Source organism: Capsicum annuum, chromosome 2 (genome assembly GCF_002878395.1).
Source record: "Capsicum annuum cultivar UCD-10X-F1 chromosome 2, UCD10Xv1.1, whole genome shotgun sequence".
Lineage (NCBI taxonomy): Eukaryota > Viridiplantae > Streptophyta > Magnoliopsida > Solanales > Solanaceae > Capsicum > Capsicum annuum.
This window is the reverse complement of record NC_061112.1, coordinates 129,289,845-129,313,211: the sequence shown is the minus strand read 5'-3', so window position 1 is coordinate 129,313,211 and position 23,367 is coordinate 129,289,845. Positions and strand designations below refer to the sequence as shown.

At 30.7% G+C, this 23,367-nt stretch overlaps 1 protein-coding gene across 1 annotated transcript in view; it reads left to right on the top strand.

Moving 5' to 3' along the window:
- Positions 1–22,533: 22,533 nt before the first annotated feature.
- Positions 22,534–23,367, top strand: part of LOC107859388 (iron-sulfur assembly protein IscA-like 2, mitochondrial) — a gene marked incomplete in the record, with an annotated part of 4,799 nt that continues 3,965 nt past the window's right edge. The window contains 1 exon segment of the mRNA XM_047406947.1: positions 22,534–22,936. Coding sequence (XP_047262903.1) covers positions 22,760–22,936 — 177 coding nt within the window.

Here is a 23,367-nt window from a genome sequence, read left to right as displayed (position 1 = left end):
ATATCTAAAAAAAAAAAATTAATATGTTATATATTTCAAAAAAAATTACATGAAAAATACTAGAAATCAAAATAATCAACAACTTAAAAAATTTAAAAGATATAAAATATTTGGTCGGCTCTTGAAATTATATTAGTGTCACTGAAATTGGAATAGAAGAAAAGTATTATAAATCACAATAATTAAAAACTTAAATTATTTTTAAAACATAATTGACTATCAATGCCACAAAAATTTGGACAAGAAAAGTAACGTATATTAATTTGAAAAATACATAAAAAATATTATAAATTACAATAGTTAACAACTTAAATTATCTAAATACATATTAAAATAACATATGTTGAACTCATGCTAGATTCCGGATGAATCCTAGAAAATATATGGAATCCTTTTATTAAAATTTTTTATTTAAATATATCAAGATTGAAAAGACAATTAAATATCTTAATGTTGGGCCTGTGCTGACACGGGCCATGCTTGTCTAGTAGAAAAAAGAAATAGTGCACAAAATAATAAGTGCACTATATCAAAAATAGTAATTAATATTGCACTAGTTTTGTGCACTATGTGGAAAAAAATAGATAGTGCACAAAAAAGTGCATTTTTCATTGTTCATAACCGTCTATTCAATCCGTTATGTCTGGAGTTTCTTGTTCGTGGTGTTGTGGCTGTAGTATTATCTTGTGGCTAGCGGTGTTAGTTTATTTTGCATACCGTACTAGTTTATATGCATTTATCTTTTATGTTTGTTATAATGTTAGTTTGTTTTGCGTACCATACTAGTTTATATACATTTATCTTTTGTATTTGTTATACTGTTTCAGTCCTAAGCCGGGGGTCTATCGGAAACAACCTCTCTACTTCTCCTGAGGTAGTGGAATGGTCTACGTACGCTCTACCCTACCCAGACCTCATTAGGTGGGAATACACTGAGTATGTTATTGTTGTGGTTGGGCAATAATGACTCTTAAAAAGTTAGTTTTTTATTTACCAATAAAAGAAGTGCTCATTTAATTTTAATTATCTTATTTTCATGTTCTATATCATTTCAACACACCTTCTATATAATTTTTATACAAATCTTATATATATAAATATTCTATATGAAAATTATACAGTTTTAATACATAATTTATACAATAACAATACATTTTTTTGACACATTTTATACAACAATTATATAATTTTCATACACTTTCAATATTTTTTTATATATTTTATACATATACATATTTGATAGACCTATAAGATTTCTCTCTCTATATATCATATATAGATACATATTCTATTTAACAATTATATTATTTTATATAATTTAATTATTATTTCTAAACAATAAAAAAAAAAGCAGAATATTTGATCAGTTGGAAAATTTATAGCAAAAAAAAATTGAAATATTTTTAAAAGGGTCGAATTGTCCAAGTTAAATACAGTATCAACATTATATATAGACTGTATATGGACTACATAGGCCAAAATGACCAAAATTAGGAAATAGCTATATAAGCCAAAATAGTATATCCGACTGACCATTTTTAGAAAGTTTTTAAATTTGAGCTATTTATTTTAAAAAGTGTTATAGAGTGTTCTTTTCATTATATATAATATGTATGCATTTTCCACAGCGTATTGATGGGGTGATAACTATTTAGGGAAGGTACGTGTCGGGCACAAGACGAAAATGGAGCTCTAGATCCATTTCGATTGAATTGATTTCTCTCTCGAGCACAAGAAAACTTCTCACATAACTTTGTATTCAATTCATCCACGAATACTTCATTTTTTCTAAAAGAAAAAACATCGCACGATTTTTATCAATCTCATATTCATATTCTGTAGATGACAGATTTATAGATATGTTATCATCATCGTCGTCATCGAGTTCGATGATTTGTCGTGTTGTTCCATTTTGCACCACCCGAATTCATCAAAATTACCGCCTATTAAATTCCTCATCTTCTTTTGCTCTGTCCCAATCTCTATCTCAATCTCAATCGCAAGTTAAAGCTCTCGTTTCCGTTGAAATGACGGAAAACTGCGTTCGTGAAAGCTTAATATATCTCTTCATCCCAACCTTTTTCTTTTTTGTTTATTTTTTCTACTTGAAGCTTTGACAATTATATATAGACTGTATATGGACTACATAGGTCAAAATGACCCAAATTAGGAAATATCTATAAAGCAAAAACAGTATATTGGACTAACAACATTTTAAAATGTTTTTAAACTTGGGATATTTATTTTAAAAAGTGTTATAAAATGTTCTCACTCGGGCAAAAGAAAACTTTCCACATAACTTTGTCTTCAATTCAACCACGAATCCTTTATTTCTTCTAGAAGAAAAAACCATCGGCCGATTTTTATCAATCTCATATTCATATTCTGTAGATGACAGATTTATAGATATATTATCATCGTCGTCGTCATCGAGTTCGATGATTTGTCATGTTGTTTCATTTTTCACCACCTGAATTCATCAAAATTACCGCTTTTAAAATCCTCAGCTTCTACTTCTCTATCCCAATCTCAATCGCAAGTCGAAGCTCTCGATTCTGTTATAATGACGAAAAACTGTGTTCGTGTAAGCTTAATATATCTCAGCATCCCAACCTTTCCCTTTTTTTGTTCTATTTGAAGTTTTAGCGGTCATATATAGACTGTACATGCACTACATAAGCTAAAATGACCCAAATTAGGAAATAACTATAAAGCAAAAATAGTATATTCGGCTGACCACTTTTATAAAAGTTTTCAACTTGGGTTATTTATTTTAAAAAGTGTTATAGAATGTTCTTTTCATTATACATAATATGTATGCATTTTCCACAGCGTATTGATGGGGTGATAACTATTAAGGGATGGTACGTGTCGGGCACAAGATGAAATGAAGCTCCAAATCCATTTTGATTGAATTAATTTCTCTCTCGATCCCAAGAAAACTTCCCACATAACTTTGTCTTCAATTCATCCCCGAATCCTTCATTTCATCTAGAAGCAAAAAACATCGCCCGATTTTTATCAATCTCATATTCCTATTCTGTAAATGACAGATTTATAGATATATTATCATCGTTGTCATCATCAAGTTCGATGATTCATCGTGTTGTTTCATTTTTCACCACCTGGATTCGTCAAAATTACCGCCTTTTAAATTCCTCAGCTTCTTCTGCTCTATCCCAATCTCAATCTCAATCTCAATTGCAAGTCGAAGCTCTCGATTCCATTGTAGTGACGGAAAACTGAGTTCGTGTAAGCTTAATATACCTCTTCATCACAACCTTTCCCTTTTTTGTCTTTTTTTTCTACTTGAAGCTTTGGCAGTTATATATCAACTGTATATGGACAAATAGGCCAAAATGACCCAAATTAGCAAATAGCTATAAAGCCAAAATAGTATATTCGACTGACCACTATTTAAAAAGTTTTTAAACTTGGGCTATTTATTTTAAAAAGTGTTATAGGATGTTCTTTTCATTATATATAATATGTATGCATTCTCCACAGCGTATTGAAGGGAGATAACTATTTAGGGAAGGTACGTGTCAGGCACAAGACAAAAACAGAGCTCCAAATCTATTTCGATTGAATTGATTTCTCTCTCGGGCACAAGAAAACTTCCCACATAACTTTGTCTTCAATTCATCCACGAATCCTTCATTTCTTCTATAAGAAAAAAACATCATCCGATTTTTATCAATCTCATATTCATATTCTGTTGATTACAGATTTATAGATATGTTATCATCGTCGTCGTCCTCGAGTTCGATGATTCATTGTGTTGTTCCCTTTTTCACCACCTGGATTCGTCAAAATTACCGCCTTTTAAATTCCTCAGCTTCTTCTGCTCTATCCCAATCGCAATCTCAATCGCAAGTCGAAGCTCTCGATTCCGTTGTAATGACTGAAAGCTGAGTTCGTGTAAGCTTAATATATCTCTCCATACCAACCTTTTCCTTTTTCATATTTTTTTTCTGCTTGAAGCTTTGGTAGTTATATATAGACTGTATATGGACTACATAAGCCAACATGACCCAAATTAGGAAATAGCTATAAAGCAAAAATAGAATATTTGACTGATCACTTTTTAAAAAGTTTTCAAACTTGGGTTATTTATTTTAAAAAGTGTTATAGAATGTTCTTTTCATTATATATAATATGTAATTATTTTCCACAGCGTATTGATGGGGTGATAACTATTTAGGGAAGGTACGTGTCGGGCACAAGACGAAAACGGAGCTCCAGATCCATTTCGATTGAATTGATTTCTCTCTCGGGCACAAGAAAACTTCCCACATAACTTTATCTTCAATTCATCCACGAATCCTTCATTTCTTTTAGAAGAAAAAAACATCGCCCGATTTTTATCAATCTCATATTCATATTCTGTTGATTACAGATTTATAGATATGTTATCATCGTCGTCGTCCTCGAGTTCGATGATTCATTGTGTTGTTCCGTTTTTCACCACCTGGATTCGTCAAAATTACCGCCTTTTAAATTCCTCAGCTTCTTTTGCTCTATCCCAATCGCAATCTCAATCTCAATCGCAAGTCGAAGCTCTCGATTCCGTTGTAATGACTGAAAACTGAGTTCGTGTAAGCTTAATATATCTCTTCATACCAACCTTTTCCTTTTTCGTATTTTTTTCCTGCTTGAAGCTTTGGTAGTTATATATAGACTGTATATGGACTACATAAGCCAACATGACCCAAATTAGGAAATAGCTATAAAGCAAAAATAGAATATTTGACTGATCACTTTTTAAAAAATTTTCAAACTTGGGTTATTTATTTTAAAAAGTGTTATAGAATGTTCTTTTCATTATATATAATATGTATGCATTTTCCACAGCGTATTGATGGGGAGATAACTATTTAGGGAAGGTACGTGTCGGGCACAAGACGAAAACGGAGCTCCAGATCCATTTCGATTGAATTGATTTCTCTCTCGGGCACAAGAAAACTTCCCACATAACTTTATCTTCAATTCATCCACGAATCCTTCATTTCTTTTAGAAGAAAAAAACATCGCCCGATTTTTATCAATCTCATATTCATATTATGTGGATGACACATTTATAGATATGTTATCATCGTCGCCGTCATTGAGTTCGATGATTCATCGTGTTGTTTCATTTTTCACCACCCGAATTAGTCAAAATTACCGCCTTTTAAATTCCTCAGCTTATTCTACTCTATCCCAATCCCAATCTCAATCTCAATCGCAAGTCTAAGCTCTCGATTCCATTGTAATGACGGAAAACTGCATACGTGTAAGCTTTATATATATCTTCATCCCAACCTTTCCCTTTTTTATTTTTTTTCTACTTGAAGTTTTGGCATTTATATATAGACTATATACGGACTACATAGGCCAAAATGACCCAAATTAGGAAATAGCTATAAAGCAAAAATAGTATATTCGACTGACCACTTTTTAAAAAGTTTTTAAACTTGGGTTATTTACTTTAAAAAGCGTTATAGAATGTTCTTTTCATTATATATATTATGTATGCATTTTCCACAGCGTATTGATGGGGTGATAACTATTTAGGGAAGGTACGTGTCGGTCACAAGACGAAAACGGAGCTCCATATCCATTTCGATTGAATTTATTTCTCTCTCGGGCACAAGAAAACTTCCCACATAACTTTATCTTCAATTCATCCATGAATCCTTCATTTCTTCTAGAAAAAACACATCGTCCGAATTTTATCAATCTCATATTCATATTCTGTAGATGACAGATTTATAAATATGTTATCATCGTAGTCGTCATCAAGTTCGATGATTCATCGTGTTGTTCAATTTTTCACCACCCGAATTCGTTAAAATTACCGTCTTTAAATTCCTCAGCTCATTCTGCTCTATCCTAATCTCAATCTGTAACGCCCCGAATCTGGTACCCGGAATGCTACAGGGTGCTCATGACTCTGAAGGACTCTTAGCTAACCCATGACTGATATCTGTACCTGTACACTGCATAATATCTCATAAAATGCGGAGATAACAGCTGATTGTTCATAAGGTTCAATACTGAACAAAATCTAAATGATAAAACTCTCTTAATAAAGTGGTATCACAATACCAAAATAAATCTTAAAATAAACTGAAGTCTGAACGTGCCAGTCTAAATAGCCTCTAAACTGTCTGAATAGGGAGATGATGGGACATGTTCCCAACTAACTCCAACTACTGAAATAAACTAAGAACTGAAATAATAATATCCTCGCATGATGAGGACTCACCACTGACTCTGAGCACTGGAATCTGGAATGCTACTGCTGCTCTAGAACTCGTGTCTGTAAACCTATGGTGTAAAATAAAAGAAACACCATAGCACAAATGCGTCAGTACTATGGAATATACTGAGTATGCATGTGAGGCAGGCTGAATGCATGGGGTTTATATTCATGAGCAATGCTAACTGACTGACTATCGTGAACGTGAGAATGCATGCATGAATACATAGTAATTGTAACTGAAATCGTGATAACATGATTCATATAACTGGTAACATGGGTGACTGTATCTGAGTTGACTGTATCTGACAGTTCTGAATCTGATGGAGCTAGCTGAGTTCTATACTGTATCTGAGTTGACTGGATCTGACAATCCTGAACCTGAAGAACTATGTGAGTTCTTTTGCTGAGACTGAGATTGAGACTTTGGGAAGTAGTTATCTAACAGAAATGCCCAGAATAATGCATTATAGCTAAGTTGGGGTCCAATCTCTGCCCTGACTAGAAGGGTGTCAATATCGCGCCACTGGTAAAGACAACTGTGAGTATCCCTCATCTGAACAGGTACTCTAAGGAGCACGGTAGGAACCCTCGTCTGAACAGGTTAAGCCACCTCATCAACCCTCATCTGAACAGGTTTGATGTCTCAACCTACGCTGGCTATGTAGTTCTGGAACACAAGGATTTCTTCTAAGAATCACACCTTCATCTGGATAGGTGAGTTACCATCCTTGGGTTCACTCGGTGCTAAATCCTACTCCCATATGAATAAACACTGAACTTGAACTGAATGAACTGAACTGAGTTTACTGACTTCCGTTGACTGATGGAATACTACTGATAACTGACTGAGTTCATGATCTTACTGAGATTACTGAATTACTGAGCTTTCCTGAGTCACATGACTGACTGAGTTCTACTGAACATGGATTGATTGTGAGTATCGTGAAAACATGACATGGCTCTAGGCACACAACTATATTTTTCGAGTACAAGTACCCCCAGGACTCGATGGAAGGAAACTAACACAAAATGACTCACTTGATCATAGTAGTAAAATCCACAATTCATACTGCCATAAGTAGGGGACTTTTTAGTACACATATTCCTCAACATCTTCTACATGGTAGGGAATGCGTATAACATATACATACTTTTATAATTCCAAGATCATGAGCATTTCATACCTTAACAACAATTCACAACAATGGCATGGAATTCATGTTAATTCATAAGGGATATAGCATGGACTTGTCATTAGGGCTTATTGAGTCATAAAAACATAATTTCTAGCCTTCTAGGCATTTTATCGAACACCTTTCATGCACACTTCATGGCATAAGCATATTCATGAATTCAACAACCTAAACCACCCAAAGTTCATATATTTTAACTAACATGCCATCCTAATTCCATACAACCACATAACGATTCTATCTAGGCATCGTTCAACACATAAACATGACCAACAATCAAATCATAACATGAAAACCATGATGTATAGTTTTAAAAATAGATTTCTTGGAATTCATGGACGATAGGAGTACATGAATGAACACACGTATACCTTAGTTCGAAATTATTGGAAGATTAACGGTGGAATCCTTGAACTTGGATCCCCAAATTGAAAAACCCTAGGTGAGTTCTTGAGAGAAATTGAGAATAACAACTATATTTTGGTGTTTTTGAGCCTTAATCCCGTGTTTTTGATATATATAGGGGTGGGAAAATAACCAAATTAACCCCCAGGATACGGAAGTTAAATGCTGAAAACTGGGCCAAAAGGCTATAGGCAGGGCGGCACCTTGCTCTTACCCCCGCTGTAACCAGAGCGGCGCCCTGCAAGGCTGCGCGGCCCAGTAGCCTTTTGCTACTAGTTTGAACTCCCAAACATGCCCTTACGCTACTCCAAAAATTCTGAAAGTTTGTCGAGACGTACTCTTGACTTCCCCGATCACAACGCAACTTGAAAATCCAGAAACGGAGGTCGAAAAAGTCGTCAAATAAAACCCCAAAGTTGGGAAGCTTGAAATAAAACTAAGTGTTGAAACACTTATCAAAATATTCTAAGTTGGGGATTATAAAGAGCCTATAAAGCTGAATTTTTTTTTGACTCATGATTTTGCGGGATCTTACACAATCTCAATCTCAATCTCAATCGCAAGTCGAAGCTCTCGATTCCATTGTAATGACGGAAAACTGCGTTCGTGTAAGCTTAATATATCTCCTCATCCCAACCTTTTCCTTTTTTATTTTTTTTCTACTTGAAGTTTTGGCAGTTGTATATAGACTGTATACGGATCACATAGGCCAAAATGACCCAAATTAGGAAATAGCTATAAAGAAAAAATAGTATATTCGACTGACCACTTTTTAAAAAGTTTTCAAACTTGGGTTATTTATTTTAAAAAGTGACATTTGAATGTTCTTTTCATTATATATAATATGTATGCATTTTCCACAGCGTATTGATGGGGTGATAACTATTTAGGAAAAGTAAGTGTCGGGCAAAAGACAAAAATGGAGCTCCAAATCCATTTCGATTGAATTGATTTCTCTGTCGAGCACAAGAAAACTTCCCATATAGCTTTGTCTTAAATTCATTCACAAATCCTTCATTTCTTCTAGAAGAAAAAAACATCATCTGATTGTTATCAATCTCACATTCATATTCTGTAGATGACAGATTTATAGATATGTTATCATTGTCGTCGTCATTGAGTTTGATGATTCGTCGTGTTGTTACGTCTTTCACCACCTGGATTCGTCAAAATTACCGCCTTTTAAATTCCTCAGCTTCTTCTGCTCTATCTAAATCTCAATCTCAATCGCAAGTCGAAGCTCTCTATTCCGTTGTAATGACAGAAAACTGCGTTCGTGTAAGCTTAATATATCTCTTCATCCCAACCTTTCCTTTTATTGTTTTTTTTTCTACTTGAAGCTTTGGCAGTTATATATAGATTGTACATGGATTACATAGGCCAAAATGACCCGAATTAGGAAATAACTATAAAGCAAAAATAGCATATTCGACTGATCACTTTTTAAAAAGTTTTCAAACTTGGGTTATTTATTTTAAAAAGTGTTATAGAATGTTCTTTTCATTATATATAATATGTATTCATTTTCCACAGCGTATTGATGGGGTGATAACTATATAGGGAAAGTATGCGTCGGGCACAAATGAACACGGAGCTCCAGATCCATTTCGATTGAATTGATTTCTCTCTCGGGAACAAGAAAACTTCCCACATAACTTTGTCTTCAATTCATCCACGAATCCTTCATTTCTTCTAGAAGGAAAAAACATCGCCCGATTTTTATCAATCTCATATTCATATTCTGTAGATGACAGATTTAAAGATATGTTATCATCGTAATCGAGTTCGATAATTCATCGTGTTGTTTCATTTTTCACAACCTGGATTCGTCAAATTTAATGCCTTTTAAATTCCTCGGCTTCTCCTGCACTATCCCAATGTCAATCTCAATCGCAAGTCAAAGCTCTCGATTCCGTTTTTTGATGGAAAATTGCGTTCGTGCAAGCTTAATATATCTCTTCATCCCAACCTTTCCCTTTTTTGCTTTTTTTTCTACTTGAAACTTTGGCAGTTATATATAGACTGTGTATATCCATCCAACCACTTTTTAAAAAGTTTTCAAACTTGGACTATTTCTTTTAAAAACTGTTATAGAATGTTCTTTTCATTATATATAATATGCATGCATTTTCCACAGCGTATTGATGATGCGATAGCTATTTAGGGAAGGTACGTGTCGGGCACAAGACGAAAACGGAGCTCTAGATCCATTTCGATTGAATTGATTTCTCTCTCGGGCAGAAGAAAACTTCCCACAAAACATTGTCTTTAATTTATCCACGAATCCTTCATTTTTTCTAGAAGAAAAAACATCGCTCGATTTTTATCAATCTCATATTCATATTATGTAAATGATAGATTTATAGATATGTTATCATCGTCGTCGTCATCGAGTTCGATGATTCATCGTGTTGTTCCATTTTTCACCACCCGATTTCATCAAAATTATCGCCTTTTAAATTCCTCAGCTTCTTCTGCTCTATCCCAATCCCAATCTCAATCTCAATCGCAAGTCGAAGCTCTCGATTCCGTTGTAATGACGAAAAACTGTGTTCGTGTAAGCTTAATATATCTCTTCATCCCAACCTTTCTCATTTTTTTTTCTACTTGAAGCTTTGACAGTTATATATAGACTGTATATGGACTATATAAGCCAAAATGACACAAATTAGGAAATAGCTATAAAGCAAAAATAGTATATTCGACTGATCACTTTTTAAAAAGTTTTCAAATTTGGGCTATTTATTTTAAAAAGTGTTATAAGAATGTTCTTTACATTATATAAAATATGTAAGCATTTTCCACAGTGTATTGATGGGGTGATAACTATTTAGGGAAGGTACGTGTCGGGCACAAGACGAAGACGGAGCTCCAGATCCATTTCGATTGAATTGCTTTCTCTCTAGGGCCCAAGAAAACTTTCCACATAACTTTGTCTCCAATTCATCCACGAATCCTTAATTTCTTCTTGAAGAAAAAAATATCATCCGATTGTTATCAATCTCATATTCATATTCTATATATGACACATTTATAGATATGTTATCATCATCGTCGTCATTGAGTTCGATGATTCATCGTGTTGTTACGTTTTTCACCACCTAGATTCATCAAAATTATCGCCTTTTAAATTCCTCAATTCTTCTGCTCTATCCCAATCTCAATCTCAATCCCAAGTCGAAGCTCTCGATTCCATTGCAATGACAGTAAACTGCATTCGTGTAAGCTTAATATATATCTTCATCCCAGCCTTTCCCTTTTTATTTTTTTCTACTTGAAGCTTTGACAATTATATATAGACTGTATATGGACTAAATAGGCCAAAATGACTCAAATTAGGAAATATTTATAAAGCAAAAATAGTATATTCGATTGACCACTTTTTAAAAAGTTTTCAAATTTGGTCTATTTATTTTTAAAAATGTTATAGAATGTTCTTTTCATTATATATAATATGTAATTATTTTCCACAGCGTATTGATGGTGTGATAGCTGTTTAGGGAAGGTACATGTCGGGCACAAGACGAAAACGGAGCTCCTGATCCATTTCGATTGAATTGATTTCTCTCTCGGGAACAAGAAAACTTCCCACATAACTTTGTCTTCAATTCATCCACGAATCCTTCATTTCAACCAGAAGAAAAAATCATTGCCCGATTTTAATCTATCTCATATTCATATTCTGTAGATGACAGATTTATAGATATATTATCATCGTCGTCGTCATCGAGTTCAATGATACGTGGTGTTGTTCCATTTTTCACCACCCAGATTTGTCCAAATTACCTCCTTTTAAATTCATCGGATTCTTCTGCTCTATCCAAATCTCAATCTCAATCTCAATCGCAAGTCGAAGCTCTCGATTCCGTTGTAATGACTGAAAATTGAGTTCGTGTAAGCTTAATATATCTCTTCATACCAACCTTTTCCTTTTTCGTATTTTTTTTCTACTTGAAGCTTTGGTAGTTATATATAGACTGTATATGGACTACATAAGTCAACATGACCCAAATTAGGAAATAGCTACAAAGCAAAAATAGAATATTTGACTGATCACTTTTTAAAAAGTTTTCAAACTTGGGCTATTTATTTTAAAAAGTGTTATAGAATATTCTTTTCATTATATATAATATGTAATTATTTTCCACAGCGTATTGATGGGGTGATAACTATTTAGGGAAGGTACGTGTCGGGCACAAGACGAAAACGGAGCTCCAGATCCATTTCGATTGAATTGATTTCTCTCTCGGGAACAAGAAAACTTCCCACATAACTTTGTCTTCAATTCATCCACGAATCCTTCATTTCTTCTGGAATAAAAAACATCACCCAATTTTTATCAATCTCATATTCATATTTTGCAGATGACAGATTTATAGATATGTTATCACCGTCGTCGTCATCGAGTTCGATGATTCGTCCGTGTTGTTCCATTTTTCACAACAACCCGGATTCGTCAAAATTACTGCCTTTTAAATTCCACAACTTTTGCTCTATCCCAATCTGAATCTCAATCTCAATCGCAAGTCGAAGCTCTCGATTCTGTTGTAATGATGGAAAATTGCGTTCGTGTCAGCTTGATATATCTTTTCATCCCAAACTTTTCCTGTTTTTTTTTTCCTACTTGAAGCTTTGGTAGTTATATATAGACTGTACATGGATTACATAGGCCAAAATGATCCAAATTAGGAAATAGTTATAAAGCAAAAATAGTATATTTGACTGACCACTTATTTAAAAGTTTTCAAACTTGGGTTATTTATTTTAAAAAGTGTTATAGAATGTTCTTTTCATTATATCTAATATGTATACATTTTTCACAGCATATTGATGGGATGATAACTATATAGGTAAGGTACGTGTCGGGCACAAGACAAAAATGGAGCTCTAGATCTATTTTGATTGAATTGATTTCTCTCTCGGGCACAAGAAAACTTCCCCCATAAATTTGTCATCAATTCATCCACGAATCCTTCATTTCTTCTAGAAGAGATTTTTATCAATCTCATATTCATATTCTGTAGATGACAGGTTTATAGATATGTTATCATCGTCGTCGTCATCGATTTCGATGATTCGTCGTGTTGTTCCGTTTTTCACCACCCGAATTCGTCCAAATTACCGCCTTTTAAATTCCTCAGCTTCTTCTGCTCTATCTAAATCTCAATCTCAATGCAAGTCGAAGCTCTCTATTCCGTTGTAATGACAGAAAACTGCGTTCGTGTAAGCTTAATATATCTCTTCATCCCAACCTTTCCTTGTTTTGTTTTGTTTTCTACTTGAAGCTTTGGCAGTTATACATAGATTGTATATGGACTACATAGGCCAAAATGACCCAAGTTAGGAAATATCTATAAAGCAAAAATAGCATATTCGACTAATCACTTTTTAAAAAGTTTTCAAACTTGGGTTATTTATTTTAAAAAGTGACATTTGAATGTTCTTTTCATTATATATAATATGTATTCATTTTCCACAGCGTATTGATGGGGTGATAACTATTTAGGGAAAGTACGCGTCAGGCACAAATGAACACAGAGCTCCAGATCCATTTCGATTGAATTGATTTCTCTCTCGGGAACAAGAAAACTTCCCACATAACTTTGTCTTCAATTCATTCACGAATCATTCATTTCTTCTAGAAGAAAAAAATATCGCCCGATTTTTATCAATCTCATATTCATATTCTGAAGATGAAAGATTTATAGATATGTTTTCATTGTCGTCGTCTTAGAGTTCGATGATTCGTCGTGTTGTTTCATTTTTCACCACCCGGATTTGTCAAAATTACTGCCTTTTAAATTCCTCAGCTTATCCTGCTCTATCCCAATCTCAATCTCAACCGCAAGTCGAGGCTGTCGATTCCATTGTAATGATGGAAAACTGCGTTCGTGTAATCTTAATATATCTCTTCATCCCAACCTTTCCCTTTTTTTTTTGTACTTGAAGCTTTGGCCGGTATATATAGACTGTATATGGACTACATAGGCCAAAATGACCCAAATTAGGAAATATTTATAAACCAAAAATAGTATATTCGACTGACCACTTTTTAAAAAGTTTTCAAACTTGGGCTATTTATTTTAAAAAGTGACATTTGAATGTTCTTTTCATTATATATAATATGTATACATTTTCCATAGCGTATTGATGGGGTGATAACTATTTAGGAAAAGTACGTGTCGGGCAAAAGACAAAAATGGAGCTCCAAATCCATTTCGATTGAATTGATTTCTCTCTCGGGCACAAGAAAACTTCCCACATAACTTTGTCTTCAATTCATCTACGAATCCTTCATTTCTTCTGGAAGAAAAAAACATCACCGAATTTTAATCAATCTCATATTCATATTCTGTAGATGACAGATTTTTAGATATGTTATCATCGTCGTCGTCATCGAGTTCGATGATTCGTCGTGTTGTTCCATTTTTCACCACCCGAATTCGTCCAAATTATTGTCTTTTAAATTCCTCAGCTTCTTCTGCTCTATCCCAATCTCAATCTCAATCTCAATCTCAAGTCGAAGCTCTCGATTCCGTTGTAATGATGGAAAACTGCGTTCTTGGAAGCTTAGTATATCTCTTCATCCCAACCTTTTCCTTTTTTTTTTTTTTTTTCTACTTGAAACTTTGGCAGTTATATATAGACTGTATATGAACTACATAGGCCAAAATGACTCAAATTAGCAAATAGCTATAAAACAAAAATAGCATACTCAACTGACCACATTTTAAAAAGTTTTCAAACTTGAGTTATTTATTTTAAAAAGTGTTATAGAATGTTCTTTTCTTTATATATAATATGTATGAATTTTCCACAATGTATTGATGGGGTGATAACTATTTAGGGAAGGTACGTGTCGGGCACAAGACGAAAATGGAGCTCCAGATCCATTTCGATTGAATTGATTTCTCTCTCGGGCACAAGAAAACTTCCCACGTAACTTTGTCTTCAATTTATCCACGAATCCTTCATTTCTTCTAGAAGAAAAAAACATCGCTCGATTTTTATCAATCTCATATTCTTATTCTGTAGATGACAGATTTATAGATTTGTTATCATCATCGTCGTCATCGAGTTCGATGATTCGTCATGTTGTTTCGTTTTTCACCACCCAAATTCATCAAAATTACCGCCTTTTAAATTCCTCAGCTTCTTCTGCTCTATCTAAATCTCAATCTCAATCGCAAGTCGAAGCTCTCTATTCCGTTGTAATGACAGAAAACTGCGTTCGTGTAAGCGTAATATATCTCTTTATCCCAACCTTTCCCTTTTTTGTTTTTTTTTTCTACTTGAAACTTTCGCAGTTATATATAGACTGTACATTGATTACATTGGCCAAAATGACCCGAATTAGGAAATAACTATAAAGCAAAAATAGTATATCCGTCCGACCACTTTTTAAAAAGTTTTCAAACTTGGACTATTTCTTTTAAAAACTGTTATAGAATGTTCTTTTCATTATATATAATATGTATGCATTTTTCACAGCATATTGATGGGGTGATAACTATTTAGGGAAGGTACGTGTCGGGCACAAGACGAAAACGGAGCTCCAGATCCATTTCGATTGAATTGATTTCTCTCTCGGGCACAAGAAAACTTCCCACATAACTTTGTCTTCAATTCATCCACGAACCCTTCATTTCTTCTAGAAGAAAAAAACATCGCACAATTTTTATCAATCTCATATTCATATTCTGTAGATGACAGATTTATAGATATGTTATCATCGTCGTCATCATCGAGTTCGATGATTCGTCGTGTTGTTCCGTTTTTCACCACCCAAATTCGTCAAAATTATTGCCTTTTAAATTCTTCGGTTTCTTCTTCTCTATCCCAATCTCAATCTCAATCGCAAGTCGAAGCTCTCGATTATGTTGTAATGACGAAAAAATGCGTTCGTGTAAGCTTAATATATCTCTTCAGCCCAATCTTTCCCTTTTTTGTTTTTTTTTTCTACTTGAAGTTTTGGCAGTTATATATAGACTGTATATGGACTAATAAGTCAAAATGATCCAAATTAGGAAATAACTATAAAACAAAAATAGTATATTCGACTGACCACTTTTTAAAAAGTTTTTAAACTTGGGCTATTTATTTTAAAAAGTATTATAGAATGTTCTTTTCATTATATATACTATGTATGCATTTTCCACAGCGTATTGATGGGGTGATAACTATTTAGGAAAGTTACGTGTCGGACACAAGACGAAAACGGAGCTCCAGATCCATTTCGATTGAATTGATTTCTCTCTCGGGCAAAAGAAAACTTCCCACATAACTTTTTCTTCAATTCATCCACGAATCCTTCATTTCTTCTAGAAGAAAAAATCATCGCCCGATTTTTATCAATCTCATATTCATATTCTATAGATGACAGATTTATAGATATGTTATCATCGTCGTCGTCACCGAGTTCGATGATTCATCATGTTGTTCCGTTTTTCACCACCCGAATTCGTCAAAATTATCGCCTTTTAAATTTCTCCGTTTCTTCTGCTCTATCCCAATCTCAATCTCAATCGCAAGTTGAAGCTCTCGATTCCGTTATAATGACGGAAAACAGCGTTCGTGTAAGCTTAATATATCTCTTCATCCCAACCTTTTCCTTTTTTGTTTTTTATTTTCTACTTGAAGTTTTGGCAGTTATATATAGACTGTATATGAACTAATAGGCCAAAATAATCCAAATTAGGAAATAGCTATAAAGTAAAAATAGTATATTCGACTGACCACTTTTTAAAAAGTTTTTAAACTTGGGCTATTTATTTTAAAAAGTTTTATAGAATGTTCTTTTCACTATATATAACTAGAGGTGCATGTCCCGTGTCAGCACGGGCCCAACACTATAGACATTTTTTAGCATCAAAATTCGATATTGATGAGATACAAAAATAAATGTACATTGATTTAAAATGATAGCTTTTTAAATAATTCCTAATATCAGCTTTACAAAGTTATCCTATTCGTGTGCTGGTAAAAGATAACACGTGCCTCAAAATTAGTCAAGATAACACAAACTGACACGACACTATGCAACAACAACAACAACAAACCCAGTGTATTCCCACTTAGTGGGGTCTGGGGGGGTAAGATGTACGCAGTCCATACCTCTACCTCTGATGAAGTAGAACTGACACGACACTATGAATATGTAAAAATCATGGAAAAAATTCCTAATATCATGTGTACAAATTTATGCTATACATGTTTTAGTGCGAGATAAAACAATAATAACAACATACCCAGTATATTCCCTTGTAAAAATAACAACCATAAGTGCAAGGTAACACGTGTTTCAAAATTAATTGAGATGCATACAAACTGACTTAAACACTATAACTAAATGTAGGGAAAAAAAAAGATGAGACACAACAAAGTTAGAAAACTTTACTTCTTCCCATGGTACGTAGAGTTGTTTCTTCAAGATTCCAGCAGCGTATTTTTATTATATAGAAGAGGTGGTTTGGACCACCTCTTCCAATTACCAATAAATCAACTATTTTCACTTAATTATATACCATGTCCCAATATATAATAATTTCATTATTTCATCATAATGGTTTAAATATTTAATTTATTCTATTAATTTATATTAATTAAGTATAACTACATCCTGAAAGTTATTTTTTTATTTATTTAATTGTCTATCTTGTTCAAAATTAATTTCTTACCACAAATCACAGTAATAATAACTTAAACTATTTAAAAGACATACAAAAATTTTATTGACTCTTACCAAAAAGAAAAACCTCTACTCCCGCTTAATTATATACCATGCCCCAATATATAATAATTTCATTGTTTCATCATAATAGTTTAAATATTTAATATATTCTATTAATTTATATTAATTAACTATAATACATATTGGAAGTAAATTTTATTTATTTATTTAATTAGCTATCATGTTCAAAACTAATTTGTTACCACAAATCATAATAATTTGTTACCACATGTAGAAATTTTATTGACTCTCATTATTTTAGTAATGCCACATAAATTGAGATAAAAAAAAAGTACTGCAAATCATAATAATAAACAACTTAAAATATTTAAAAGATATATAAAAATTTTAGTTGACTCTCAAAATTGTATCAAAGCAACATAAATTGGGACACAAGGAGTAAATATACTATTTGATAATTACGTAAAAATTATTATAAATCACAATAATTAACAAGTTAAAATACTTTTTTTAAAATAGATAAAAGTTCTATTCAACTCTCAAAATTTTATCGGTGCAACATAAATCATGACAAAATAAAAAATTATCTTAATTAATTACAACTAAATATTTAAAGTAAATCGATTTTATCATTTTAATTGACTTTTATATAGAAAATTAATATTTTTATTTTTTATTTATTTATTTTAGTAAATTTAAATTTTAAAATTATTTTTTTCTTATATAGAAATACTAAAATTCAAACTTAACTTTAAATTTTTAAAATAAAAAATTAATAAATTTATTTTAATAAAATAAATTTCTAATGAATATTTTCTTAGAATTTGTGTTGGGTCAATATGTATCAAGCTAAATATATATATATATATATATATATATATATATATATATATATATAGAGAGAGAGAGAGAGAGAGAGAGAGAGAGAGAGAGAGAGAGATAGAGAGAGAGAGAGAGAGAGATAGAGAGAGAGAGAGAGAGAGAGAGAGAGTAAAATTTTATTATTGTGAAAGATAAATATAATGCACTATCCAATAATGGTTAATAATACCATATTTTGCATATGCAAATATAGTGTCCCGTATTTAATTAATATACTATTTCGGTGAATTATAGATGATTACTATTGGATATGATAAAATTATATTAATTTTTATAGTAATAACATAGCCAGTCGCTCTTAATTAATTATTATGAGTCATCTAGGTATTAAGAAAATAAATAATATTTCATGAAAAATAAAATAGACATAAAATGCAAAATTAACTCTTAATCTTTTAAATTAAATTTTCATCTTTCGAATGATGATTTTACTATATCGCTCCTTATTATAAGTCATTTATGTATTAGAAAAATAAGAATAACAAAATGATATGTCAACATAAAATATTTGATTTACTATCAAAATTATATTAGTGCCACATAAATTGGGACGGGACAGAAGAAGATATAAAGCAACATATATTATTTGAAAATGAAATAAAAAGTATTGTAAATAACAATAATTAACAGTTTTTTTAATAAAAATTGATTGATTTCTACTTCAACTGCTTCAGTCGTGATTTTACTATATTACTCCTAATTAATTATTATGGTCATTTTAGCATTGTTCTACATAAGTTGAGATAGAAAAAAAATATTATAAATCATAATGATAAAAAATTTAAATTATTTAAAAAATATAATTGGCTATTGTCGACACAAAACTCTGGACAAGGAGAGTAACATATATTATTCAAAAATTACATAAAAAGTATTATAAATTACAATTATAAACAACTTAAAATATCTAAAAAAAACAATTAATATGTTATATATTACAAAAAAATTACATGAAGAATATTAGAAATCATAATAATCAACAACTTAAAAAATTTAAAAGATATAAAATATTTGGTCGGCTCTTGAAATTATATTAGTGTCACTGAAATTGGAATAGAAGAAAAGTATTATAAATCACAATAATTAAAAACTTAAATTATTTTTTAAAAATATAATTGACTATCAATGCCACAAAAAATTGGACAAGAAAAGTAACGTATATTAATTTGAAAAATACATAAAAAAAAATTATAAATTATAATAGTTAACAACTTAAATTATCTAAATACATATTAAAATAACATATGTTGAACTTATGCTAGATTCCGAATGAATCCTAGAAAACATATGCAATCCTTTTATTAAAAATTTTATTTAAATATATCAAGATTGAAAAGGCAAATAAATATCTTAATGTTGGGCCCGTGCTAACACGGGCCTTGCTTGTCTAGTTTATATCTTTTTATATAGAAGAAGTGGTTTCGACCACCTCTTCATGGATTTGTTTTTTTATCCTCATTATTTATTATATTACATTCTAATTGTTTCGTGATTTATTATATTATTCTTAACTAATTATTATAAATTATTTATATATTAGAATTAATAATATTTTTTTATTATATTACCCTTAATTAATTATTATAAGTCATTTATAGAAAATTAATAATAATAATTAAAAAAATAGATATTTATAACGTTTGTTTCAGCTGTTTTAATCGTGATTTTAGTATATCATCTCTAATTAATTATTATAAATTATTTATTTATTAAAAGGTTACTAATATTTAATTAAAAAATTAAATTACTATATTACCCCCTATCTTTTACTATATTACCCCTAATTGCTTTGTGATTTACTATATTATCCCTAATTAATTATTATAAGTCATTTATATATTAAAATTAATAAAAAAAAATTATTATATTATCCCTAATAAATTATTATCACTCATTTATATATTAGAATTAATAATATTTAATTAAAAAAATAGATATATATGACGTTTGTTCAGCTGCTTTAATCGTAATTTTACTATATCATCCCTAATTAATCGTTATAAGTCATTTATGTATTAAAAAATTAATAATATTTAATTAAAAAAATAGACGACATGCCTGCCTGCACTGGTTTCGACCAGTGCTTTGTCATTTACTATATTATCCCTAATTGCTCCGTGATTTACTATATTACCCCTAATTAATTATTATACGTCATTTATATATTAGAATTAATAGTTTTTTTAATATGTTACCCCTAATTAACTATTATTATTCATTTATATATTAGAATTAATATATTTAATTAAAAACTAGAAATTTATGACGTTTGTTTCAGCTGCTTTAATCGTGATTTTGCTATATCATCCTCAATTGATTATTATAAATCATTTATGTATTAAAAAATTAATAATATTTAATTAAAAATAGATGACATGTTTGCCTATATTACTCCTAGTTGCTCCATAATTTACTATATTACTCCTAATTAATTATTATAAATTATTTATAGATTAGAATTAATAATATTTTTTTACTATATTATCCCTAATTAATTATTATAAGTTATTTGGTTTCGACCACTGCTTCGTCATTTACTATACTACCCTTAATTGCTCCATGATTTATATATTACCCCTAATTAATTATTATAAGTTATTTATATATTAGAATTAATAATATTTAATTAAAAAATAGATATTTATGACGTTTGTTTCAACTGCTTTAACCGTGATTTTACTGTATCATCCCTAATTAATTATTATAAGTCATTTATATATTAACAAATAATAAAATTTAATTAAAAAATAGATGACATGTCTGCCTATATTACCCCTAATTGCTCCGTAATTTACTATATTACCCCTAATTAATTATTATAAGTCATTTATATATAAAAATTAATAATATTTTTTTACTATATTACCCCTAATTAATTATTATAAGTCATTTATATATTAGAATTAATAATATTTTTAATTTAAAAAATAGATATTTATGATGTTTATTTCAGCTTCTTTAACCGTGATTTTACTATATCATCCCTAATTAATTATTATAAATCACTTGTGTATTAAAAAATTAATAATATTTAATTAAAAAAATAGTTAACATGTCTGCCTATATTACCCCTAATTGCTCTGTGATTTATTATATTACCCCTAATTAATAATTATAAGTCATTTATATACCAAAATTAATAATATTTAATTAAATTAATGTACATTTATGTTTGAATCTCATCAATATCAAATTTTAGTGCTAAAAAATATTTATAGTGTTGAGCCCGTGTTGACACGGGCCATGCATCTCTGGTACAATATATAACAGGAAAATATAAAATGAAATTCTTGATCATATCCTATATATATATATTTATACATATACACACATAAATTCTTCCACAGCTTTCTTTGACATACACATGTAAGATAAACATTTGTATTAAAATGTGAACAAGAGAAATTTAATTAAAATTGCTATAATGTCTCTATCAGATTATGTGTAGAACTTTCAAGATTAAAAAATGAATATTTATTTTAGACTTATAATAATTAATTAAAAGTGATGCAGTAAAATTACGGTTGAAGGAGTCAACTTAATTTAATACATCAAGAGTTAATTTATCATTTTATATTTATTTTTAAAAAATATTATTAAATTTTTAACACTTAGTGACTCATAATAATTAATTAAGAGCAATATTTAGTAAAATTATGATTGAAGCAGCTGCAGCAGATATGTCATCTATTTTTTAATTAAATATTATTAATTTTTTTAATACATAAATGACTTATAATAATTAATTAGGGCTGATATAGTAAAATTAAAGCTAAAAAAAGTGAAACAAACATTATAAATATCTAATTTTTAAATTAAATATTTTTAATTCTAATATATAAATGACTTATACTAATAATTAATTAGAGGTAATATAGTAAAAAAATTATTAATTTTAATATATAAATAATTTATAATAATTAATTAAAGTAATATAGTAAATTACGAAATAATTAAGGATAGTATGATAAATAATGAATCACTAGTTAAAATCAGTAAATTAATAAAATATATTAAATATTTAAATATTATAATAAAATAATAAAATTATTATATATTGGAGCATAAGATATAATTAAGCGGAAGTAAATGAATGTTTTGGTAATTTAATGATGTAATAGAAAACAAAAGAAATATGGATGCATTTTCCACATCCGATGGGGTGAACTAGTTAGGGAAGGTACTGTGGGCACAAGATGAAAACAGAGCTTCAGATCGATTTCTTGAATTGATTTCTCTCTCGGGTACAACAAAACTCCCCATATAACTTTGCCTTCAATTCATCCACGAATCCTTCGTTTCTTCTAGAAGAAAAAAATAGTAGATGACAGATTTATAGATATGTTATCATCGTCGTCGAGTTCTATGATTCGTCCTGTTGTTACATTTTTCACCACCCGGATTCGTCAGAATTACCGCCTTTTAAATTCCTCATCTTCTTCTGCTCTATCCCAATTTCAATCTCAATCGCAAGTCGAAGCTCTCGATTCCATTGTAATGACGGAAAACTGCATTCGTGTAAGCTTAATATATCTCTTCATCCCGACCTTTCCCCTTTTTTTTTTTTCTGCTTGAAGCTTTGGCAGGTATCGTTTAACCTGAGGTCTATCGGAAGCAGCCTCTCTACCTTGTACAAGGTAGAGGTCAGGCCTGCATATATTCTACCCTCCCCAGACCCCACTTTGAGAGATTAGACTGGGATTTTGTTGTTGTTGTTGTTGTTTATGAAGCTTTTGAAACTTGTAAGCTTGTATTTTTAATCAGTTGAGATTATTTAGTTTCTTTGTGAAAGATTGTTAATGTCCAAGAGTATAGTCCGAAAAGAATTTTCTGGAAATCATGGTATATGGGAGGGCATAATCAGTTAGATGGCAAAATTCAAGCTTTTACAGTAGGGCATTATGCCTTAAAAGACAGATGTCTGAATTCTTTGTAAAAAATAGATTGGG